Here is a 26,892-nt window from a genome sequence, read left to right as displayed (position 1 = left end):
AGGCTATTTGTACTTCAACCGCTGATCTTCTTTACCTATGGACTGCCAAGACTCGCGTTTGGTTGTCGAGACTCACAGCCATAAGGTTTGTGTAAGTGTATGAGTGTGACATTCATCGGCTATTTTAACCTTTTGTAGTTAGTATTATTACTTTCGAATTTTGTTAGTTGTTTATTTTAATTGTTGGACTTTTAAAATAATGAAGTATATTTTACTGGTAAATATCAGTACTGATCATAATGGCTTAACACCTCACTAGTGCTGAACCAGTAATAATCGAGTTAGTTCACAGAATGTAAGCAAAAGTGTACAAACTATAAACATAGTCAAAATAGAATAAAATGACAGAGCAGATTAAACACTGATATGTGTGGATTAAGATTAATTATTGTATGTATAACATGATTTCTCCCTAACCACTAATGGCAACTGTATATAATTGGTGGATATCAGTTTTTGATAGAACACCATGCCCTATTAGACTATTTGGCAAGAATCTATGACCTATTATGCCCTAGGATGATAACAATGCTGGCAGAAAGTAGATTTAATTAGTTATTTTCAACGCTAAATATTAGACCACCTAAAGCATGTTAGATATTAATTGGACAGGAAAGCTGCATATCACTGTATGTCACCATAGTATATTCATGTATTTACATACTTATTCTGATCCAACACATCAAAGTATTGCGTATACAACCGAAGGAGAGAAGTACAGCATCTCATGCAGAGTAGAAAAGAGCTTCCATATTTACATCTTCAAACTACAACAAACGATTGAGTACCTCAGATAAACAAGATTTACATCACTTGAAAGTTGACTTGCAACAAAATTCACATTGCAGTTATTTGGTATCAAAAGGTTCAACATGTCTTACACTGCTGTGTTGTACATGTAGGTACAAAATATGTGGAAATGTGATTACAAGTTCTTAAAAGTTCAAAAACGAACAGTTAATCACAGCCATCACGAAAACGATGTAGGTTGGAATCCCTCTCCAAAACGGCTCAAATGCGACGTAGTGGAACACAATGTGCTTCTGTTTACACATTCATGCAACCTCATTCATCAAAATATTTTCACAAATGAATTTCACGCATTCAATAAAACCATGTCTATTGTCCTTACGCGTCTATTTCATTATTATTGTAATGATGTCACTCTGAACACTGATATCTCAAAACCTAGCCAAAAAATTGGTTTAATTTTTAATTTTTGCTCGAGGGGGTGCATATCATCTTCTGATAAACATGAGAAGGCTGTTGGTAATCTGTGATGGTCAAAAAAGGCTGCGGAAGTTGTTCGGGCCATTTGGAAGAAAATATGGTTCACGTGATCAGATTATGACTAGATGAGTCGGAGGGATTACTGTTATTTCAACATAAATACTATATCGAACCCTGAAATAGGCCAATCTGTTGTTGGTCGATGACAACTGCGAAATCTGGGACATCCTGCAAGGTTGCATCCAGGTTTATAATTGAAGCCTGAGAAATGCTCTATAGTTTTATAAATATATATATATATATATAGTTTTATTTAAAAGCAGTGCCCGATTTATAATATTGAGCAGCTGGTTTCAGTACCCGATAGAGGCGATATTCTGAGCTGAAAGTTGGCCATATATCAAAGAGAGAACAAATTGGACTGAAATCATTGACAAAGTCTAGCGTATCATACACAAACTCGGTGGATTAAATTTACAGTTATTATCATAAAGAATGTTTCTACCTGGCAGAGGGAACCGCTTAACCGCTTAGCCAGTTTGAAACATATATTATTTGTTGCATGTATCATAGTGTAATTTTATACACTTTTGTATACATTAACCGGTACAAAATCATAAAGCAATGCGTACAACATTTTCATTAAAAATCAAAAACGGATTATTTGCGTACTACCCGTTGATGCGTGTTGAAGCCTGTGAGACCTATGTTGATGAGACATGACTTTGTATAAGAGAGTGTTCTAGGAAATTAACATAACTTAAAGCAAATCCATTCTAATAATCTCATAACATTCACATCAAACTTATGAAAAGGCATCGAAGGGGGAACTGAATGAAAAAGGTTGGGAACATCTGATTTACAATTTGAACTAGTTATCTAGAGCTAGCTATGTTCAAAAATTCTTTTGAAATTTAACAAACTTCAACAGCTTCACCATGTTAATTATTTTGATAGGTGAGACATGTAGGAATATAGCAAGTTGACTTCTCCTGAAGCGAGTATAATGAGGAGGACATACAAGTATTTCATTAGAGTATTTTGCTGAAATCTCTGTATGTCAAGAGTTGTCCTCTTACTCTGCTTATTCCTAATTAATCTCTAAATTGCAAGTAAGCATTAAACTTTAGTATTAATCCCAGAAAAAATGTGTAGACTCGATTTAGTGTGTAAAAATTCTCTTCAGAAGTTTTGTTTCTATATATATATTTCTTATAGTATGTCAGTCTGCATTCCGGCTATGGATATAGCTATAGCGCATGCTGATTGTTTTACCGATGCCCTTGTTGAGAATTTTTTTTCAAGGGTCAATTACTATATCAGGGGTCAAGGCCAATTCTTTTCGCATAGACAATTATATTGAAATATTTTGGAACTTAAGTATATGTAACACGATGTTTTTTCGTTTTTTCTCGTGAGAGCAAATTTGTTCAGCCCACGAAATCAACAATAATTTATCTCGAACTTGAAATTTGGCAATTAGTGTACCGATTATATACGTTATTAAAAGATACGCGTCACTGAACTCGCCATGGCGAGTTATCCGGTATCCGTTATAATAAACACATTCGCTAACGTAAATGATAAAATTTCTGTTAAAAGTTTGAAGTTTACTAAAATACATACTAAAACTTCCTTCAAGTACGTGTTTAGTAAACTAAATTCATTCAAGTTAAATTCAGCGTTTATGTTACACATCTGTCTCGAAGGTAAGAACTCTCCAGGTAATACATTGTAATGTTATATCTTGCAGATCATAACCACAAAATGCACTAAAGTCATTGTAGGTACTATAGTTACTAAGGTTAACATAGTATTTTGGTACTATTTTTAATGATGATGATTTTTACCAGGAGGTGATTGCATTAGATAATGACTATGGGCATCTCTACCACTCTATGTACGTCTATAGCCTATGATATTTTCGCATGCTAATTTTCGCATGCCATCACTGAAACTAAATGAAATCATAAAATCTTATATCAAATAATTTTTGATTGTAATCATAGTGAAATAGAATATATTTAGCAATTACTCTCTAACGATTTCACATTTACATTTAAACACCTTTATATTTTTATTCTTCTTTCTAATTTATTTCAACGAAACACCTCTTTCAAGTTATGAAATTTAAATGCACAGTTGTTTGAAAACCGTTACAGCTGTTTTATTTATTTTTCATTTAGCTGTCCTGCACAAAACCTTTTCCTCATGATCTGTAGTTAGAAAGTTAGAATGGAAAATGTTGTTATATTTTAAATAAAAATCAATTTTCTGTGCAAAGACCCGGTTTTATTACCCGGGCAACGCTGGGTGGCAGAGCTAGTTTGCTAATAAGACAGTGTGATCAGCCATCAGTAGTGTATAACTGTTTCCTTCGTAAGGGTTTAGAAACCTTGGCTATCCATTTGTTGACAAATCTCACAACAGATCGACACAGTAAAAATTTAAAACCCGAAAATAATAATTACAATTAGTTTTATTCATTTAATTTAGGTCAATGTAGGCTCTTACCTTCTGCTCTGGGTCAGCTTGTACATATGTATGTAGTTTAGATCTTATGACAATAGCATGACTGTAAGATGATGGGTATCTCAGGGTCTAGACTTATGACATGCTTCTGCAAGTTGTGGACTCAATCCCTAGTGAGATCCCATCGATCTGTGACACTGACCACCTGTGTTCACGTCAACTATGTTCCTTCAAATGTTCAATGTTCGAAGTTTCTTCAATACAGCCATCAACTCTATTAATAAAAACCTTCAAAAAGGGAAAAACTTCGTTTGGGCATTTCTAACAGCTTTTTACAGGCTCTGTAGGTAAAGTTTTCTAGATTTTACCTTATGTGTGAGCCTCTTGTTTAACTAACTTTTAAAGCACACATAATTTGAATAAGTAGCTTTATCTACACTGTTGTAAAGTGGCCATGCAAATCAGCTAAGGTTGCTTTTCGGCAACAACTGACTATTCTGGTGACAAAAGCCAATACAAAGACAACAATGGATTAATTGTGCATGATGTCGCCGTTCGTTTCGTGGAATGACACAAGACAAACGACTCATGCTGGATGAGTATGCGTGCAGCTAAGTAAATGATCAGACCTCAAGAGTATTACATGACAAAGTTTCTTACACAAGATTACCAGGCTGGTGACTGGAGCAAGAAGAAGAAGAAGAAGAAGAATAAGAAGAAAAGTGACGTTGAGATACAACACGGCGCAATGAGTATGAGGCATCGAAGTGGATTACTAGTTTTGATGATTTCCATCTTTCTGTTTATCTGGGAGATGTCACATTATAGCACTGGCTCAGGCCAAAGTAGGATAGTCAGTTTAGTCTCTTACATACGAACAGACCATCATCTAACCAATCGTTCTACAACACAAGGCAGTCTACAAAGTAAAGCTGATAGCTCAAACCAGGTTTCAAGACTGGAAGACAAGGAAGTTTACGCTCTCCCAACTAGTACAAAACTCAACCTTGAGGTAAAGTTGCTCTTGGCGTACACAAAATTTTATGGAAGCGTTCTTCCGACATATTCAAGTGAGTATGACAAATCAGTAGTAGTTGCTGCAAGTTTTCGCGACTGCGAGTACAAATGCAAATGGACTACTAACAAAAATGACTACAGCAAAAGTGATGCCGTAGTGTTTCATTTGTATAACAACTTGGATAATAAAGATTTTGTGCTCAGCGAGTTACCGACTCGGAGGAATGTCGACCAGAAATGGGTCCTGATGATAAGAGAGCCCCCTGCATTCTACTACCCTGCTCAGTTGAAACTCCTTAACGATATGTTCAACTTGACCATGACCTTTCAATCTACTGCAGACATCTCTATTCCTTACGGTGGCTATTGGAATCTAACCGAAGATCGTAAGCGGAGACCGCCAATGAACTATTTAAAAGGTAGAAACAAAATGGTGGTTTGGTTGGTTAGTAATTGTATAACTAGCAGCAGACGAGAAAGGTATGTTACAGATCTACAGAAATATATAGACATAGATGTGTTCGGCGCATGTGGAAAGCCCATCACCGGTAAGTACAGGCCTTTGATGGCAGAATTCGCCAAAAAGTACAAGTTCTACATAGCATTTGAAAACTCTGATTGTGAAGACTACATAACCGAGAAGTTTTGGAAAAGCCTCCATCTTGGAATGATTCCAATTGTAAGGGGACATCGAGCTGACTACAAAATGTTTGCTCCTCTGCACTCATACATTCATGCAGATTCCTTTATCACTCCTAAAGCTTTAGCGGAGTACTTGAAGGAGGTTTCCAAAAGTCCAGAACTGTTTCAGAAGCACCATGAATGGAGGAGGCTGTATGATGCCGATTTCAAGCAGTTTACTTTCAACAAGAATTGGATGTGTGACCTTTGCACACAAGTTCATACTTCAAGTAGAAAAACTGTTGATGTTTTCCAAGAGTTTAGTGAAACAACGAAATGTTTCACTTATAATGAGCAGTTTGGAAGAAACAGAACAGGAGAGTCTATAGAGAACATAGACAGGCTTTAGTAAAAAGATGTTTAATAAATCATTAAGTACAGACTGGTGGAGTCTTTTACATTTCATTGTTGTGGCTTTTACTACCGTTCGGTTATAATGCATAGCATTACGCCAGGATTACAGTTTGTTTTTGTTGCAACAGTAATGGTTTATGATAAGTGAATTAATATTGGGTTCACATTCATGAATAAAAGTTTGTTAGAAATCAATTGAAATAAGGCCGTATTAAATGATTATTTATTACCTCGTTGTAAAGTTTTAAATATCAACAAACTTTTGCTAGTAATTATTTGAACAAAGTTATTTTCATGAATAGGTCGTATAATCTTCAGAAAATAGGTGATTAATTAATTATTAATATATGTATATCATTCTAATTTATTATTTTTCATTATTAATATATATATGTATTAATATTGATATATTAATATTAATTATCTATATTGCTAATACTGATGATATTATTATTGAACACGGTCTGTTGGTGCCTGTTGATCAGTAGCTACGCAGTTTCATGAAGTTCAAAACCAAATCTATTCACAGCCTTATGATAGCGCAATCACCCATGGGTCAAACTGATATTCTTCACACAGATGCGAGATTTATATCCTTTTTCATGCATTCTGCAAACATGCAACTATAAAAAGTTATCATATTGCAACTATGAAGTATTCCAAATGGCTACTAAGGTTAGTGTTCAGCTGTTCACATCAGCGGTGTATTAGTGACAACTGCATATCTCTTTATAATAGGCTTGTCATTGCAAGCCCACAATAAATAGCATGCATTCAGCTTTAAACGCTTCCAAATCCCAACGGAGCTGCGGAACAAGATCACAACACATACATGTACATGTTCATGAAACAATGAACCTTTTCGATGTAACAAATGAAATTTATCATATACATGTATGGTAAGATCTTTAAACAAAAGGTATCCTTCTAAATGTAAGACTAGCGGAATGTCCTACGTTGCACGGGGTATGTCCAGGGTATTAAAAATCAGTTTATAAGCAGTGATAGCAATGCCACAGTTATAAACTCAGTTTACATGTATAAACAATGCCATTAGCCTCGCACTTGCCAATGGCTAATTTAAGTAAGCTAGTTATCTACGGCTCTTGCTAATACATAGAATGACGTTGCACCATAACAGAGAGCAGTGGCGCAGTTTCACCCACATAGCGACGTATATCGCCCAAAGAATCCATCAGTCGTATGTTGCTAAATCGGTAAAGCATAGGCCTGGCAAATGGGAAGTTCCACATTCAAATCTTCCACGATACGGATTCTTCATTCTAAGATTTTGATAGCTACAACTGGACATACTGAAAGACGGACACAAAAACTCGCAGATTTATATATTCAGAAGAAAGATATACATGTATATCACAAACTCAATCAGTGTGTTACGCGTCGTTTTCACTTCTTTAAAATGGTTAAAATGTTATTCTTATTTAGACAGGATGATGCCTAGCCCTTTTCAATATTGCTATTTTACTGCTGAAGTAATTATTTGCTAAGAGTTAAAGCTATCCACTCTTTAGGGGGTTGTGTACATTATGTTCAGCCACAGCCCAATGACATATCCTCCTGGTAACAGTAGTTGCATGTATAGTACTACAATATAGCTTACATCTCTGGCTTTGATGACCAAGAAATACACGCTGCACCTGTTCAAGGTATGGAACTTTTTATCTTGGTCTAACAGCTATCGGTTATGTGGTAAAAGTCAAAGAAATACATCAAAGCGCATTGTGGACTAGCTCTAGTTAAACTGAGTTATGTAAGACTTTTACGGATCTATTAACTACAGTATAATTGAGATACCCACATAGAAAAGACTCTTAGGGTTTGGCCTGGAGTGGTACAAAGTTTTTTCTCCAGCTGATGATCAACCACAAGAAACATCAACTTTTAATTTTGGTGACTAATTTTTCCAGTGGCTAAAATATGTTATCGGAAAATGGTACTGATCAGCGTGTTGAACTGTTGATAATGCATTCTAAAAGGGAAGACAAAACCAAAGTATTAAATATTTATTAGCTCTAATGTCAAATCTCTGCAGAGATTTGATGATAACAATAAACAATAATAACAATAATAATAACAAAGTAAACCGCAACCATTTGTATTAATGATTGAATGCCTAGCAGGTGCCTGGAATACTCAACATAATGGGAGAGATATTGCGGTGTTTGTTAATGGCAAACAGTGTCTTTTGTAAATGAGCCTTTTAATCATTTAGTTTAATGTACACCCAAAATGGCTCCACCTATCATTCAATTTGTGCAATAGTGTTCCTTCAAGAATCAATGGTAGCTTATAACTAACAACAATAGATTAGAATGAACAATTGGCTCGTCAGAGAAATGGGCAGGCTAATAGTTACTAGTATACGCTCTTTAGTTCATTCATCGACTTGCATTCAAAGTAGAGATTTAAAACAACTGAAGCGACTATGGCTTTTATCTCTAGAAACTTAACACTCGCGATCGTAGCAGTACTAACGATGCTTCTATTTCTGAGTAGAATGTTCCAAAGTAACAAATATCAATCATGGACTACAAAGATATATATACCTGAAGTTCAGCACCTAAAGATGCAGCCGAAGAATGAAAGTCTAACCAATGCGGAAAGCATACTTAGCTCACCAACAACACCGAATGACCTACCATACAGCCAGATTGCTGAAACAGAGACTAATATACACCAGTACAGACTTGACGTGAAATCTATACCAGAGCTACACCAAAGAAACCAGAGCACTAAATTAGTTTTAGCATACACTAAGTTTTATGGAGGTTCTCTTATAACATTTGGACAATCAGTTAGCCGGCGACACAAAGTGCCATCAGCTTTCAGCAACTGCAAGTACAAATGCAAATGGACAAGTAACAAAAATGACTACAGCAAAAGTGATGCCGTAGTGTTTCATCTGTATAACAACTTAGATAATAAAGATTTTGTGCTCAGCGAGTTACCGGCTCGGAGGAATGTCAACCAGAAATGGATTCTGATGATAAGAGAGCCCCCTGCGTTCTACTACCCTGCTCAGTTAAAACTCCTTAACGATATGTTCAACTTGACCATGACCTTTCAATCTACTGCAGACATCTCTATTCCTTATGGTGGCTATTGGAATCTAACGAAAGATCATAAGCGGAGACCGTCAATAAACTATATGAAAGGTAGAAACAAAATGGTGATTTGGTTGGTTAGTAATTGTATAACGAGCAGCAGACGAGAGAAATATGTTGAGCAATTACAAAAATACATCCAAGTGGATGTCTTTGGAGATTGCGGGAAAAAGGTAGCCTTAGGTTACAACCAATATATGAAAAACATAGCTAAACATTACAAATTCTACATTGCATTTGAGAATTCTGATTGTGAAGATTATATTACTGAAAAATTCTGGAGAAGCCTCCATCTTGGAATGATCCCGATTGTTAGAGGTCTTCGAGCAGACTATAAAAAGTTTGCTCCTCCACACTCCTACATCCACGCTGACTCCTTCCTCACTCCAGAGCATTTAGCCGACTATTTGAGAGAGATTTCTTCAGACTCAGAGCAATTTCATGAATACCACAAATGGAGAAAGCTGTATGATGCTGACTACCTAACTTTCACCATAAATAGACACTGGCCGTGTGACTTATGTGAACAAGTGCACACGGCGCCTCAACAAACCATTGATGTTTTTCAACAGTTTAGCGAGACAACTAAGTGTTTTACATATGATGGCGAGAATGAAAGGAACCGAACTGGGGAACACATGGAAAATATAAATCGATCATGATTGTCTAATGTTTTGTCCAACTTCAGCAGTATGGCAGATATTGCATGTATGTCAATTTAGTCAACTGTTTGCGATATATATATATACATATATATATATACATATATATATATATATATATATGTATATATATACATATATATGTATATATATACATATATATGTATATATATATATATATATATATATATATATATATTGTTTTATGTTTGGAGTTGGCATGGCGAGGCAGCAGTACTATTCTAATCATATAACTCTCACCTAACATATTACTATAATCATATAATGACACAGTTAATAGCTTTTAACATTTTTTTGCTGGACATTGTTTGGCATGAGTATCAAACGGATCGCTTGAACTTCTTTTTATTAAATTTCCAATGAATCTGATGTTGTTGTTGGAGGTTTACCAACGATTTAGAATGTATGGTTTACGTTATCTGAAAATACTGGAAATAGACTAGCCTGACATTTATAATGTCAAGCAAGCAAAACAAATCAGCTAAATAGGCATTAGTTGAAGCAGTTACCGTAAATTAGTTCAACATGAGTCAGCGTAGGTGAAGTCAGCGTAGGTGAAGAGTTGTCTTAAGGCTGGTTCACACTATCTCTTAGTATGTTAGTATTAACCCAAATATACGTTGATGATCATCTATGATAACATTGTTCACACTATCACAAACCCTATTCAAACTATCTCATTACACAATGCGGTGGCTAAAACGATGAAGTACTAGTCCTGCAGGAAATAACATGAAGGGAAATCGCTTGAGCGATGTATCCCTGCCAATCAACATCACTGAAGTCTGTACATATTGCACAGACTTCAGTGATGCTCGGCAAAATGTCGGGAGAGTTTGACAGCTGCAATGTTTCCCTACGTACCCGCATTGCCTCGGTGATGTCATCAGTTTACAGTACACACAGTCCACGAATAATCGTTGAGAGGACAACTCCTACATACGGTCATACAGCGTGAACCAGTATTTATTGTGTTGGCTGGTCAATATCAAATGAGAATCCTTTCTGCGCACAGCCATTTTTGTTTCAATGTTTGAATGAGCTACTTTGGTCATGTGGGGAGTAAATGAAGTAAACAATTGGAATTTCCAAGTCTGAACGAAGCTCATTACGAAAGAAGATAACTTCTAGCTATTAGGAATAAAATCCAGCAATTTGCAGAATCTTTATTTGAGGTTTTTCATTCTTTAATGCATGATGCATTAGCATCTTGATTATGTAACATCAGTTAACATATGCTAACATCAGTAGCTCGCTAGCCAATCAGTCAATAGAACACACAGCCTACAAGTTTGCTTTCCTGTATACTTTTCCAAACATTTCTGCTTCACGATCGCAAAACCCTATAAAATATGATTTTGTTAAGAGTGCTGTTCAAATATTTTCTTCTTCCAAAAGAACTATAGCATGCGGACTGAGCCACCACAATTATCTGAAATGTTCCAAGTTATTCATAGATTCACAGATTATGCCTTTTCTTCCATAAGAGACATACAAATTGATGCTCTGCAAGGCTACTATTATGTCCGGGGAAACATTATCTCCATTACTTTTGACGATTGAATGCATGATCAAATAACAATTTGTTGCCAACACTCTCACTCTGATAGCTGTTAAGCACACTCCTTTGACATCTTAACATTGTTTTGTCTATGCAACCATAGACATGCAGATTGACTCTTCGAAGAATTTACATAAGACTTGAGTTCAAATTTGGAAGTTAAAGAATAACTTTGGTTTTTCTAGCATTGACCCAGAGTTCAATCTTTCTGTCCTTATAATTAAACTGTGCTGTTGAACGTGCTGTAGAGTTGTTCACGTGTTCTTTATAATGAGAGCGGTGTCCGTCTGCTTAAAGAAACTAATAATATACAGCCCCCAAGGATAGCCGACAGCTCTCATATGGGCGGAGTTTAATGATGGAGCTATGTTAGGATTGTGCTAGCCTGGGTTTCGGAGCTAACACAACTCTCGCAGGGCGGTCGCATTGCCTTGTTAGGTTTTGGAAAACACGACTCGCTGTTATCATTTCATCAGCTCATTCAGTTAGTAGACCCCGCGGTTCACAATAGCAAACCTTGAATTTCTACAATGTAGGGGTAATACCTAATCAAAATAATGGATCCATGCAAAATAAAACATTTCAAATTACCTACTTTTACTAATTTTGAAATTGGTAAAGGTCGTGGTATATGCTTAAAGTTGAATATAATTTACCCAAAATTACCCAAACAACGGCCTTTTTTCCCTAGTTTTTGATTAATATTTTGCCACCCCTAATATAAAATGACAAAGTCTTTCATCGTTGTCACATTGTTTTACCTGGCCAATAAGATGGGACAGCAGGCAAAGCTGTGCAGTGTAGTTTTCATACTCAAAATCTAAATATAAAACCGAATTTGGGCTATTTACGATTGTGACTATTAATATCACGAAGGCCGTGTTCGCGTTCATCCCAACAGAGCTCCATCATTAAACCCCGCCCATATGAGAGCCGTTGGCTATCCTTGGTGGGCTGTATATCATTGAAGAAACGGAGTAAATAGTAATATTTGGTGCTAGTGTCTCAACTGCTTGTAATGTTGCCATAATTTCTACTACTATCTCTTATCCAGCCACTGCACACTTAGGCAATGAATGTAATTGGATATCATGACAATGTAATTGTATAATACGATGCGCAAACAATAGCAAATAATCCAACCAGCGAGGCCAGTGTTACGGATTATTAAATCTGTAAGCTAAATATTCTCAGCATTACATCCTGAGAGTGGTTACGGACCAATTCTCTGAATCTCTTTTTACCAGTGAATCTTCAATGTTCATATGGCGGCTACTAACACAAAACAAGTATTCTCCGTCAAGCGTTAAGGATCAGTTCAAGTAAAATGGCTGCAGAAGTTCGGAATAGAACTTTTATAGGAACATTGATACTGCTGGCATTACTGTTGTTCGTCGAATTTCATACACAAAACTCAAGCAATTTGGGGCACCATGCACGATATACAGATACACGAAAGCATGATAAAGGAAAGACAGAAATAGTTGTCAAAGAATCCAGAAAGCATTCGAGCGTACAGGCTACTAAAACAGGACAAGTGGAGGTAAATTCTCCTCTACAGGGAGCACTAGACGCTGTGTATAAATCTGAAAGAGAAGAGAGAGACATAAAACTAGTTTTAGCATACACAAGTTTTTACGGACAAAATTTGCCGGAATATGGAGGCAACAAAAAATTACAGAGTTTTGCGCCATGTAAATACAAGTGTATGTGGTCTTCTGCAACAAAAGACCTAAACAAAAGTGATGCCGTAGTGTTTCATTTGTATAACAACCTGGATAATAAAGATTTTGTGCTCAGCGAGTTACCGGCTCGGAGGAATGTCAACCAGAAATGGGTTCTGATGATAAGAGAGCCCCCTGCATTCTACTATCCTGCTCAGTTAAAACTCCTTAACGATATGTTCAACTTGACCATGACCTTTCAATCTACTGCAGACGTCTCTATTCCTTACGGTGGCTATTGGAATCTAACCGAATATCGTAAGCGGAGACCGCCAATAAACTATATGAAAGGTAAAAACAAAATGGTGGCTTGGTTGGTTAGTAATTGTATAACGAGCAGCAGACGAGAGAAATATGTTGAGCAATTACAGAAATACATCCAAGTGGATGTCTTTGGGAATTGTGGAAAAAAAGTATCCTTAGATTACAGCCGATATATGAAAAATATAGCTAAACATTACAAATTCTACATTGCGTTTGAAAATTCTGATTGTGAAGATTATATTACTGAAAAATTCTGGAGAAGCCTCCATCTTGGAATGATCCCGATTGTTAGAGGACATCGAGCAGATTATAAAAGGTTTGCTCCTCCGCACTCATACATCCACGCTGGCTCCTTTCTCACTCCAGAGCATTTAGCCGACTATTTGAGAGAGATTTCTTCAGACTCAGAGCAATTTCATGAATACCACAAATGGAGGAAGCTGTATGACGCTGACTACCTAACTTTCACCATAAATAGACACTGGCCGTGTGACTTATGTGAACAAGTGCATACGGCGCCTCAACAAACCATTGACGTTTTTCAACAGTTTAGCGAGACAACTAAGTGTTTTACATATTTGGATGAAAATGGGAGAAATAGAACTGGTGAGCGTGTTGAAAATATAATTAGGATGTGAAACACAGCTTAGCTATAGCTTTGTCATTTGAATTTGCTTTGCAGTGTTTGAGACATTTAAACATTGGCACTCTCTGGCGTTACTTTTGTCGAAGTGTGGTGTTCGAAATAGCTTGGAGTGTTATATTGCTAAGCATTGACCACTATTCATTGAACCTACTTGGTAATATGCAAACATAACTTCTTCCAATGTAAGCTCGTTTTCCAGCCTCAAACAGCATTAAATGTCGATTTATACTGTTTTTATTATAAAAACGATACAAAACTGTACCAATATGGGACGTTGGCCTATAAGGCGGCATTAGTGGAGATACTCTTTTTTTCAAGTTGTGATGTCCATGTTCAAGTTAGGCATGTCCTTAAATAATAATTTGACATTTAGAGTTATTTGATGCCAACTACACAAGCACATTTGCTCCCATCATAAAAATTTTTGAACTAATTGATGCAGTATTTTTTGGCTTTCAAGTCCAAAAAAGTCAAAAGCCCTTTGGCTTTTTTGGACCCATCATTTATGCATGTTGCACTTGCGTATATATACATATACTGTATATACACATATATATATACATATACTGTATATATACACATACATGTATATATATATACATATACTGTATATATACACATACATGTATATATACACATACATGTATATATATATATATATATATATATATATACACATACATGTATATATATATATATATATATATATATATATATATATATATATATATATATATATATATATATATATATATATGTATATATATATATATTTTTTTTTGTGTTCTTAGTGTATTCTTGGTTTTGTGTTTGTGTCATGCAATTTTTTATCTGACGATTGGTGTAAACTTAACATCATTTTGCATCATGAAACTTTAAGTAATAAACTGTTGCTAAAATCTTTTTCCATCTTTGTACTTATATATATATATATATATATATATATATATGTATATATACATCTACATGCCCAGTATATGTATACTGTGTGTGTATATACATATACACAGTATACCTATATATGTATACACACCCAGTATATATATACTGTGTGTATATATATACAGAGATCATACATATATATTTTATGATCTATGTATGATCTCATACAAGTCCAAATACCTAGAAGTGCAAAGTATGTTCCAAGTACCCAGACTTGTATGAGCTCATACAGGTGGATGGTGTAATGTGACTCAATGCCAGAAAAGCTAGAGGTAAGTCTTGTTTTGTACAGTTCAGAAGATTTGTGTTGTTCCGTATACATTAGATATTGTAACTGTTACTTTAGACACTGCGCTATATACTGTTCTGTAACTTGACACATTCCAAGCCTGAAAGGTCATCGATCGGTCATCGAAAGGCCAACGATCTCAAGCAACCTCAAACTCCAGTAAATGTGATTAGAAAACAAACTTTATTTGCAACTCAGTATAAACAATTGTCAGCATAAAGAAGCTCAGATGTATCACATAAACACAAGGTAAGTTATCTAAGTATGCCTGTTTCCAAAAGTGAGGTTAAAATCCGGAACATAAATTAGAAAGCTGATTAACGAGCTAAATTTGATATTTACTCAGCAAACTTAGTTTCTTGTAAGTGTGACTCAATGCTTACACACTAGTCGCTTGATTTACTACAAGCCAGCGATAAGAAAGAGGTCAGCATCGTTAATCTCAATTTTTTTTTACTCAAGCTTCGTCTCGTTTTCTCACTCTGGTGCAAAGGGATATGGCAGGTCAAACACTCTCATCGCCTCTTCAGTACGAGACCGATGACTTTATCAGGAGCATAGAATACTTTGTGAATGCTGTTTGTCTCAAGTCGAGGGTTGACTAACCTTATCTCATACTCCTTCACCAGCTGCAACATAAAATCGATTTAAATTAAAATGGAATTGAAAAGTTTTTGGCTACTTCTAAGAAAAACCAGACAGTTGAAAATACTCTCTTTTGCCGACTTTTTTTCATAAACAGAACCATGAAAAAATACACTCTAGTGCAATTGCTCCATAACCAGCCCAAATCATAGTCAGTTCTGCGGGGGTTTTATTAAAATAAAGCATTCATAAAAATCATATTTGCATGGTGTAGGGTTGGCCTAGTGGTAGTGTCTTTGACTATCAACTATGGGGTTGGCGGTTTGAGTCCTGCTTAATACAGGCATTTTTTACAGGCATTGACACCTCAAGTCTTCTAAATCAAATAATTGGCAAAGCAAATCTTTCACTTTGACGCATCACACGTTCTGTAAATAGTTCACCAATCAAACTCTTGTATTGATGTTGCCATCTAACCTTGACCTTGTCATCTAAAATTACATTGCTACATTATGTAACAGAGTAAGTAATACATACTAGTAGAGCAGCCAGCATCAATTCTTGTTCAGCGAACCGTCTGCCAATGCACATCCTAGCCCCGTATCCAAATGGTAGGTATGCAAATGGTGGAATGTTCTCTCGTCTGCTTCCCAGCCATCTCTCAGGATCAAACTCTAAGGGTTTGGGAAAATATGCTTCTTCGTGGCAAATCACATCACTTCCTGTGTTCACAATCGTCTGCAAGTGCCATGATAACTTACATGCTGTCTCTTGTTACCATGCCCAACATAAGACAACTACATGTATATTCATACTTTGTTTTGCAAATATTAAAAGTTTGTCAGTTATGTTTTTTACAAACTTTACCCCAGATGGTATGCTGTAGTCTCCTAAAGTGACATCTCGCCTAGTAATTCGTGCTGTGCCAGTAACTGGAGGAGATAATCTATAATGAGACAAACTATAGTATAATATATAAACAGGTTATTTAATTGTCGTTGAAACCTAATCAAGTTAAAAAAGAAAACGGTGAACTCTATAAGAGTTGAGTATATCAAAACTAGACAGATTTTATGACTAAAATTTCTCGAGTCAGCTGCATAATGTATAATATATTATGCTGCTACCAAATGAGTCACCTGTAGTGGAGCTACTACAAGAGAACTAGCTATTACTAGACGAGTCACAGGTAACAGATCTGCAACTTCACGAATAACTTGCAATGGAGACGAGTTAACATAATCCATTGTTGCTGCATATGAGTCAGTTTAATGGGCTTCATCAAAATACTAACAAAACTATAAAACAAGCAAGTGACTTCAAACCTTTGAGCAACGACGAGGTTGTCTAAAGCGCCTAGGCGCCTGAAACATAGAAGTTATTATTCTACGCTTACATCAACTAATAGAGACATGCCAATAGAGACTGTAAGACTTGAGAAAATGAACTGGCTTCCAGTTGAAAGAACGCACCATAGAGAACCATCTATTACCTCATGGATTCTTTCATGCATGCTCTGAGGTAAGGCAAGTTTTTAAAAGAGTCGAGAGTTATTTCTCCATCACCGAGCAGACAACTTCGTATATCCTCATATAGTTTGTCTTGACTGACAGGATTTTTGGCCAGGTGGTACATGAGAAAGGTTAGAGCATTGCCAGTCTGAAATTTGAATGAATAAAAAAAAATTCTTCAAGTTGTTTGTGACTCTTGTTGGCTAAAAATATCTAGTGTTCTGTGAAATGAGTTAGTGCTAGAATTGATCTTCTTGAATGATGTCCAGTTATAAAATGGCTTTCAGTAGGAATTTAGCGATTTTTACTATTGTTGTTGTTAAGACAAACATAGTTACCGTTGTTTATTGTAAGTTGCTAAAATTAGGCATAATGACGGTTCATGATTTTTAACAACTTCCTTATATTAAACAGAGAATAGATCGTAAATTTCATCTGTCACAATCTTAATTCTTTGGAAGTCTCAGCTTCAGTTTGGTCAGACCTTAGTTGAGCAAACAGTTTACCATATGAGCTGTTTACTTTTACAGTCGATTATTGTCTTTTAGCGAAAAAATATTAACATATTTCCCTTTTTTAATTTGTTGTGCCTTTCAATTTTCAAATGAAGCTTTCTTTAAAACATGTAATTAACTTGTGACCACAAGTAAAAAAGTAGGAAAAAAATAAAAAGAATAGATAAAGCTATATGAATGGAACATGAGAAGACAATTCACAACCGGTAAAGAAAGATAACTTATCATTACATACTGATTCTACTCCAGCAATAAATAACTCTTCAGCGAAGTCTACTGCTTCCTTCTCACTGATATCTTTTCTAGCCAGGAGTTCCGTGAAAAAACAATGAGATGGTGATTCGCCATCTCTTTCTGAATAATAAATATAACACATATCTGGCTATGTGAAGCTGTATAACTGTATGACACTCAGAACTTCCATATATATATATATATATATATATATATATATATATATATATATATATATATATATATATATATATATATATATATATATATATATATTTCTCAAAGTTTGTGGGTATGTGTGAAGTTTGAGCTGTAGCTAATAAAACATTGGAATAAAGAATCCAAATCGCAAAAATTGTGATCTCGGATGCTCCGGTTCTACAGTCCAATGCTTTACCAATTCAGCCACAAGAGCTCGATGAATTCATTAGGCAATACACGTCGCTATACAGGAGCAAATACGCTACCACTTTCTGTCACAACACAAAGTTATGGCTTAACGCCATGAGAAGTGGTAGCTCTTATTAGTAATCTTACTCAAATTATCCATTGGTAATGTGCAAGGTTAATAGCAAGTGGCAGGCAACCCTCATTATCTCTCATCGTTTACAAACTGATTTTTGATACCTGGGCAACACCGAGTAGCACATCTAGTATAGTATATTATACTGCTACCAAATGAGTCAACTAAGATGGAGCCGGATGAGTCACAATTGAAGAGCTATAGTATTACTAGACGAGTCACTGGTAGCAGATCTACTACCACACAAATCACTTGTAATGGAACTACAATCTCTCAGGGCGCTTCACTAATTTTGAGGAAAGTTTGCTTTTCTCTACGGTCTGAATACAAATAGACGCTGCTCTGTACAGGTTGTTCCTTAGGTATCTGCATGCATGGGATTATCTACACGAAAACATTTGAGCTGAAAACATTGGTGAAAATGTAAACAGCCATACAGTGAAATAACTTGCATAGAATCTATCTACCAATAAATTCAACATAACATAACCTTCAGATGCTCTTGTACTCTCTATTGATGGATTATTCACGCTCTTAACTGCCTGGAATCCATATAGTGATATCAATTCTTCAACGAGTCTACAAAATTGAATAAAAAAGTTTTTTAGCCGTACGCAATAATTAAACACTGGTCTACAGAAAATACAGACATGGTAAAAAGAATAACATGATATGAGCATTGCTTTCTTGTTGAATAGTTAGAAAGCTAGTGGAAGCACAGAGCAAATGAATAGAGTAGTAGTGGTTAATTTTTTGGCTACCAGATCATATTACCAGAAAAATCATACAAGCTGTTGATAGACACACTATATATATGAAAATTCTTGACTTTTTTACCAAATAATTGAAAGAGTAATTGTTCAAACAAATATCAACCCAATATAAACAAAAGGAGTTGTCCGCTCTTCAAGAATGATACGAATGAAAGATCATTCGTATGTATAATCTGAAAGTCTAGCCACACTCATGAAAAGTTGGACAAGGAAACGTAAAGACTAACAGTTGTGATTAGCGATCAACTCATTAGCTCTCCATTCAACGCATCTAGTGTCAAGCTGATAATTCAAATTATCACAAACACTGAAAGCTATGAGATCACAGATTCTTATTTGAATTGAATAATCTCGTGATTATGAGATCACTCCCTCATTAAGCCATTCATTTTTTAGTTTTCGTAGTTCAAGAATGAGTGCGGGACTGGCTGTCATTGCAACCAGGTCTTTACTATAAAAACATCGCCTTCTCAAGACGCCATGTTAGCCCATGCCACTGCGTGTAGCCCCAACATGTGCCATACACACAGGAAACCAAAGATTTTAAAACTGCCGAGGCTATTCACATTAGCGTTTCCAAAGCATCAGCTACTAGAATTTATGTTTTATCAGCTACTAGAATTCTACCCTGTAAATACATGTAGAGTAACTGGTATAAGTAGGCTGTTTACTTACAGTTTGCTAACTTGATGATGGTGTATCCACTCTTTGTATAGCCGAGTCTCAAACCATCCACTCCAGGGGGGCTGCGCAAAGCCCTCAGCGGTCAGAGTAAACAACTTATCCATAGTCTTGCATAGTCTATTACCAGGGGAGTCGGTGTCAGAAGTGAAACTGCCCATCTCCACACCCAGTAAAACCTTTCCTACAGCTAGTAAGAAATGTTGCGTTCGTACTCGTTTGCTATTGTTAGGATTTTATGACAACAAATCGTCTGCAATTGCTGGTTAAGAGTTGTCTTTTCTACGATTTTACATTATTTAATGAGTGAACAAGTTCCGAGTTTACGATTTATCATCCTCTCAGTAAAAGTTAAGAGTGAATAGTTTAAGTTCTAAAGAAAGTGAAAACTGAAACTAATACAAATGTGAGCTACGCAACCACTGGTAGTCTTTTCATCAAAAGTGCGGGTAGGCTAGAACAAAAACATTTAGTTTCAATATTGATTCCACTTGTCCTTCTAAAATCAACAAAAAATGTTTGTTGACCTGTAATTAGAATAAAGAGTTTTTTGAATTGCTACGCTACAATAAAACTGCTTTTTGACTTGCTACAGTGAAATGAAAGCCTTTTGACTTGCTACAGTGAAATGAAAGCCTTTTGACTTGCTACAGTGAAATGAAAGCCTTTTGACTTGCTATGGTGAAATGAAAGCTTTCTGACTTGCTATAGTGAAATGAAAGCTTTCTGACTTTCTATAGTGAAATGAAAGCTTTCTGACCTGCTATTGTACAACTGAATGAAACAGCTTTTGGTATTTCAGTTCAATTTTTTAATTTCAATTTCTTAATTTCAACTACATGTAAGTTGTTGCTAAAAACTTACACTCGGCAGCGAATCTGCATGCCCAAGCTCTGAAATCATGCACTCTCCCTTCTCTCTCCTGCTCGCTGCCTAGCACTTGGGTGAACGCCTCACACACGCTCAGCTGCTGGCTAAAAAACTGGCTGGCAGCAGACTGGCCAAGAAATATCTTTTGCATTTTCTTACGAACTTCAGCCCACGCATGACCATTGCTAAAATTATACACCAGCCATTGACAGAAGCCAAGAGCAACTCATCATTTGCCTGCATCAGCTGAAACAATCATTGAGCTTAACAATCATTAATGCCTGGGTGTATGACACCAGGTTTAGAACCATGTTTTATACACTTGCCAGAGGTGTCAAACCCCTAATATTGTGTCAAACCCTTAATAATATTATGTCAAGTCCATTTGAGAGACCGCCATAATGCTCTAATTTTAGGCGTAGCATGCTTTCCGATTATCATATAATATATATATATATATTATATGTAAGTGAAATGCAGATCGGTACATGTGAAGTGAATTGATTTCAACCGCGTAGCTCTTACAATTTTTGGGGTTTTACAGTAGATTTTTGCTTCGATTGATGGTATGAGAGTACATGGTAACCAAGTAAGGTAAGCTATGTTGGCAGTAGATAGAGACATGCATGTCAACGCATAGCTAAAAGCCATAGCCTAAGATCTTTACAAATATTAGACTGTTTTCAGGATACGATAACTGAACTATTGCATTAAATCAAGTTGCTAAAATATTTAATAGTATCTAATCACAGGTCTTCAAAAGAGTAACTATCATGTTGATCACAGATGCTTAAAAACAGCATGTGGAGGTAATTCATAATTTATGATATGTCTACGACTAAACAAGTACAATGCACTGTATATACCATAAGATTACAGTAGATATGACCTATTATATCCATACTTGTTGACACTATCAAGCCTAATCTTCCATATACAAGCAAGATACAAGCCTTGATCTCATGTGGTACCCATCAACTGTGGATCTCAGGCTATACCCATCAACTGTGGATCTCAGGCTGTACCCATCAACTGTGGATCTCAGGCTGTACCCTTCAACTGTGGATCTTAGGCGGAACCCATCAACTGTGGATCTCAGGCTGTACCCATCAACTGTGGATCTCAGGCTGTACCCATCAACTGTGGATCTCAGGCTGTACCCTTCAACTGTGGATCTCAGACTGTACCCATCAACTGTAGATCTCAGACTGTACCCATCAACTGTAGATCTCAAACTGTACCCATCAACTGTAGATCTCAAACTGTACCCATCAACTGTGGATCTCAGGCTGTACCCATCAACTGTGGATCTCAGACTGTACCCATCAACTGTAGATCTCAGACTGTACCCATCAACTGTAGATCTCAAACTGTACCCATCAACTGTGGATCTCAGGCGGTACCCATCAACTGTGGATCTCAGGCTGTACCCATTAACTGTGGATCTCAGGCTGTACCCATCAACTGTGGATCTTAGTCTGTATACCCATCAGCTGTGGATCTCAGGCTATACCCATTAACTGTGGATCTCAGGCTGTACCCATCAACTGTGGATCTTAGTCTGTATACCCATCAGCTGTGGATCTCAGGCTGTACCCATAAACTGTGTATCTCAGGCTGTACCCATCAACTGTGGATGCACTTAAAATAGCCCAATCCATCGTTTTTTGATGTCATCACCCTGTTTGCACATGCGCTCGTCCACGAAAAATGATGTATCATGTATGATCAAAAACATGTATGAAAAACGAAATCTTTGTAGAAAACGATCGTCATTCTCTTGAATAATAGTATTTTTCGGTGTTGTTTTGATACTAAAATAAAAAATTTGCAAACAAAAGCATTGTTTGCAATAATTAATTGCAGAAGCTTCGTGTTTTCAACAATAAAAGTTGTCCATAAAGATGGCAGACAACGATAGAATGACGTCACGAAAAAAGGAAGGATTCCTTGTTTAACTGAATATCATATTGAAGCTCAAACTTGCACAGCTCCATAAAAAACAAACAACTAGAGTAATTAGTTTTTTTCACAATCTTCCGAATAAGTGATGTTATAGAGCTAACTGAAGAAACAATGATTGTAGTACATCGAGTCTGATAGAGTGCGTATGTTTGTTATGAATTAAAAGCAAATAGTTTTAGTGTCAAACTCTTGTTGCTGAGAAGAAGAAGCTTTTTAGCTGTGTCTATTTTGGACTCTTCATTAATAAGAATGTCAATCGGTGTGTTATTGAAAACTAATGTTCTGTCAGCAGCCATTTTTCATTTCTCTGCTAGTTAGAAGTAACCTCGGTATTTTTTGCGGTATCTCAAGGACTAACTGGACAAATCGACTCGAAACTTAGCAATTTGGAAACTTGAATTCAGAATTCAAAACATATCACGAGCAAAGCAACAACAATTTCGTAATCATACGTAAACTGGAAGTGCAGAACTACCCAGCTGCGTTTACTCGAACCCAGGATCATATGAGAAAACAACTCCCCAAATTATATCGGACCAAGGCCTCAGGGACCAAATTATGTACAGTATAAAAGTTGAGTTTAAATTTTACCAGTGGACTTCAACCACTTGTCAATATTCTTTACATAAATACATGTACTTCAACTATTTAGGCAACTTGATATACATTAGTGGTATTCGCAATTTGTCACACACTTTGTTTTTCAGTGCTGTAACACACTTGAACAAAATTTACAAGAAAGCTGGTTTTTTTAATATTCCACCTCTGATATTGTGGATTGAGTTATTAGAAAAATGGGTAAGTAACACCCATTTTAGATTGTGACAGTTTCCACCTGGTAGTATAATAAGTAACTGATACAGCCAACCTTTCACCTTTTCTTTTAAAAATTGTGAGGTCTAATGAGAAATAGAAAAATATTTAACTTAATATTTTTAATAATAATAACTTAATATAATAATATAACTTAATATAATAATATAACTTAATATAATATAACTTTGTAATATAACTTATAATATATATATAATATATATAAAGTAATACAACCTCGTTGTTTGGCAGCCAAAAAGTGTTCCTGAGATATTGTAAGCAAATGGTGTGATGGCTAATATGCCCATGCAAACCTGCTTCAAGTGAGTAAACTTTACAGAAAAGTATAACCCTATGGAATACTAATATGATATGAAATAACTATTAACGCAGGAAGCCTTTCTTGCTTTCTCTAGATTCAACTGAGACAAATGCTTCTCAAATTGCAAACTAAGCAGCTCTGTTGGTTCACCAGAAAGAGCATCCTGGGTCAGATGACCTTTCTGTCACCAACAACGACATTTCCGGTAAATGAACCCCATCTTGTTGTTGCAAGTTTAAAATTTTTCATTTCATGATCACGACTGATATACAAACTCCAAAGTTGACCTGCTTAAGGTGGTTACTCACATGCAAGAGAATCTGTATGACAAAGAAATATACACAGGGTTCTCTGGTTTGGTTTACGATTCATGCCAGAGCTACAGCAGGATTTTTAGTCTGCAGTCGATTTAATCAGACATAAGATAAGCTCTCTAATAGACAAGCAAAATTTGCCTCACGTGTGGCTGATGCTGGGTTGAAGGTGACCACGCTTGATAGCGAGGTCGAGCAGAGGCAGCACTGGCCTAAAAGGGCATTTCCCATCAGCACGCAGTAGGGCTTCAATATCCTTAGGATTGTATATCTAAAATAAAACTCAGCTGAAAATGGCGAGATAACTCCTTAGCAAAAGGACAAATTAGTGTAGAATGTTCTAGCATTCATGAACAGCATAAAAAATGATTATAGTGCTATTTACTAAGCTTGACCTAACAAACCAAACTTATAGAGAACAACTCCAAAATGTGCATGTTGACAACAGCTTTATGCAAGCCATAAATCTCAGACTAGACCCACAGAAATTTATTTGCATGTTTTATGTATTACAGAAAAGTAGATGATTCTTCTTATCATTACTGGTGATGGTACCTTAGTAGTAGAGACTACATAGGAACCATCATCTTGAGTAGCAATACAAATGTTCAGCCATTATCAAATGAGTAAAAAGTATTTACATTTTTGATAGAGAATGAAGCAGATGAAGCTGAGAGTTATATCAGGTACTAATGCACATTCGTAGCATCTTTTAACAGCCTCTTACTAACCTCTACTATCCTCTCCTTAGACGAATACCTTACTACTTTGCCTAAGTTCTTCAGCCATTTGGGTTTTACTCTGTGGAGTTGATTCATAGACAGATTCCCTGTAACATCAATTTTGCTCTTTTTCTGACTAGAAGACCCAAACATGGACCAGTACCAGGTTCAGACCTGATAATCAGGTTAACTTCCTTTGATTTAGAGCAGTGGTTCTTACCTTGTTGGACATACCAAACCCCACCAGTTTTATATGCACTTTCACTGAACTAGTTTTTATTGCAAAACAAATGATTTTTTTCGCTTTCAAGACGAATACACATTTTACTAGTACACAAAATGAACTGTGCATTATCATTCATCTATCGATGTACCACGTCCTGTAAGAATGTAGATGACCATAACCTATAACCCTATAACCATGCCTTTTTTTGGCAGGTTTCAACAGTGGTTTGCCATTGCCTTCTGTTAGGTGTTTCTATTGAAACACCAGCTTTAGCTAGCTGGCCATTAGCTCACAGAGGAGCCAACTCCCTTTGTCAGATTTTGTTTTAGTCCTGCAGGATTGTTAGCCACCCTCTTCATCCTCGCTGGAGCGCAGCTAGGAAAGCCGATTTAGTGGCCGATGACCGGACCAGATTTGACACAGAAGCAGTTGTGGTTAGATACCCTTCATTTAGGGTATATAAATGAAGGGTATGAAGGGTATGAGGGGTCTGGAGGGTCTGAAGGGTCTGGAGGGTCTGGAACACCACCAATGGTCCTAATGCGACTCCAACTACTGACCTATTGATCATAAGCCAGCGCCCTAACCACTGAGCCACGGTGGCTGCTCTACGCAGTAGCATCACTACGTTCACAAAACACAACCAATACAATGCATGAACCCAACAAATTGCATATCTTTTGATAGAGATAACCTTGCAAATAGGTGTGAGTTCTGCTGTTGCCTTTGACAGACCTCCACCATACCCTGAGACTGACTTACCACACAAGTAAGGTTCAATTGACGCCAGGTTAAGAACCACTGAAAAGGCAATAAATAACTTTTGGAAAATACAGGTCAAATGCTACTGATTTCAGACAGCTAGACCGTGACATGCTTGATTGACCATTGCACTGTTATTTTTTGCTATTGTGGCACAAATTTCCCAAACGCTGTCACACAAAGCTCATACTACGCAAACTTATGAGCTAAACTGCCTAGGCATCAAAAAAAGTTGACATGCGGTTTGAAAACATGGTCTCTTTTATATTTCACTGCTCCTGACATTACTAGAAATCTCTCTATTCACAAAGTTGAAAAATATTTGTAGAGACCCTCACTGCATGCAGCCCTATTAACAGCTCACAGCTACTCACCAATAGGTTTGACTTCCTTCATGATAGCCCACTTGCTAACAAGAGGGATCTGTCGGAAGGAGCGGCTCATCCTGCCTCACGAACTCGGCTTCAGCGAAAAACTTGCGATTTACTCGGATGGTATCACAGTGTGAGCGTGACACAAACCGTTCTGACAAGAGAGAAAGGAACAAGTAAATTTCACGTCGTTTGCACAGCTGGATAAAGATTACCATCCCAGCTTTCGTATTAGAGTTATTAAGTATTAATAAGTAGCTTGAAGGAGCCTGCATTTCCGAGAAGCCGACCCCTTCTGTAGTTTTACATGAGCAAAAGATCTCAGGCTAGCGTGAATGTGTTGCAGCGCTTTAGAAATAGGGACGGTAGTTTAATGTGAAAATGAAACTATTTTTTAAAACAGCAAGAGATCTACAAAACTGTGGTAGAGTTATTACTATATAAACTATTATAAAGCTTGAAAGTGCAAGAGAAGGTTTAAAAACAGATCAACGAAGATGTGCTGCTTTGATAATTGTAGCATCCTAAAGCACTGTTACCACCAAACTGGAAAGCATTGGTATCTAAGACTGGAAAGCACCAATATCTAAGGCAACACAATACATCAGGATGTACAGCAGGCATAATGATAAGTATTCATTGCTTGTTAAAGGTTATGCTATGCAAATAAGTCTTTTAGCAGAAGGTTCTGGAAGCTAAATGCTAATGTGTTTGTGA

The 26,892-nt window shown here is 36.4% G+C and overlaps 3 protein-coding genes across 3 annotated transcripts; 2 read left to right on the top strand and 1 right to left on the bottom strand.

The window, feature by feature from the left end:
• The first annotated feature begins 4,434 nt into the window (after positions 1-4,434).
• LOC137401791 (4-galactosyl-N-acetylglucosaminide 3-alpha-L-fucosyltransferase FUT6-like) lies at positions 4,435-5,940 on the top strand. Its single transcript, XM_068088277.1, has one exon. The coding sequence runs from the start codon at positions 4,451-4,453 to the stop codon at positions 5,747-5,749; it is 1,299 nt and encodes a 432-aa protein (XP_067944378.1). The 5' UTR covers positions 4,435-4,450; the 3' UTR covers positions 5,750-5,940.
• A 2,287-nt stretch (positions 5,941-8,227) lies between these two features.
• Positions 8,228-9,541, top strand: LOC137402771 (4-galactosyl-N-acetylglucosaminide 3-alpha-L-fucosyltransferase FUT6-like). The gene has a single exon (XM_068089279.1). It carries the CDS (start codon positions 8,252-8,254, stop codon positions 9,539-9,541), a length of 1,290 nt encoding a protein of 429 aa, XP_067945380.1. The 5' UTR covers positions 8,228-8,251.
• Positions 9,542-15,379: 5,838 nt separating this feature from the next.
• On the bottom strand, positions 15,380-25,401 carry LOC137402770 (1,25-dihydroxyvitamin D(3) 24-hydroxylase, mitochondrial-like). Its single transcript, XM_068089278.1, has 9 exons — positions 25,336-25,401; positions 24,241-24,365; positions 20,675-20,865; positions 19,938-20,000; positions 17,835-17,953; positions 17,066-17,232; positions 16,441-16,519; positions 16,111-16,311; positions 15,380-15,617 (listed from the first exon to the last, which is right to left on the bottom strand). Exons 1-9 carry the CDS (start codon positions 25,399-25,401, stop codon positions 15,504-15,506), a joined length of 1,125 nt encoding a protein of 374 aa, XP_067945379.1. The 3' UTR covers positions 15,380-15,503.
• Positions 25,402-26,892: the final 1,491 nt, after the last annotated feature.

This window comes from Watersipora subatra, chromosome 8, assembly GCF_963576615.1.
Source record: "Watersipora subatra chromosome 8, tzWatSuba1.1, whole genome shotgun sequence".
In the NCBI taxonomy this organism is placed as follows: Eukaryota; Metazoa; Bryozoa; class Gymnolaemata; order Cheilostomatida; family Watersiporidae; genus Watersipora; species Watersipora subatra.
The sequence above is the reverse complement of the archived record's forward strand: the minus strand, read 5'-3'. Positions and strand labels throughout refer to the sequence as shown.

Coding starts and splice junctions, on each gene's coding strand:
- LOC137401791 (XM_068088277.1), top strand. CDS start 4,451: ATGAGTATGAGGCATCGAAGTGGATTACTAGTTTTGATGATTTCCATC.
- LOC137402771 (XM_068089279.1), top strand. CDS start 8,252: ATGCTTCTATTTCTGAGTAGAATGTTCCAAAGTAACAAATATCAATCA.
- LOC137402770 (XM_068089278.1), bottom strand. CDS start 25,401: ATGAAGAGGGTGGCTAACAATCCTGCAGGACTAAAACAAAATCTGACA. Junction 20,866..24,240: donor CAACCCAGCATCAGCCACAC/GTGAGGCAAATT, acceptor GTATAATTTTAG/CAATGGTCATGCGTGGGCTG. Junction 16,520..17,065: donor TGCATGAAAGAATCCATGAG/GTAATAGATGGT, acceptor GTCTCATTATAG/ATTATCTCCTCCAGTTACTG.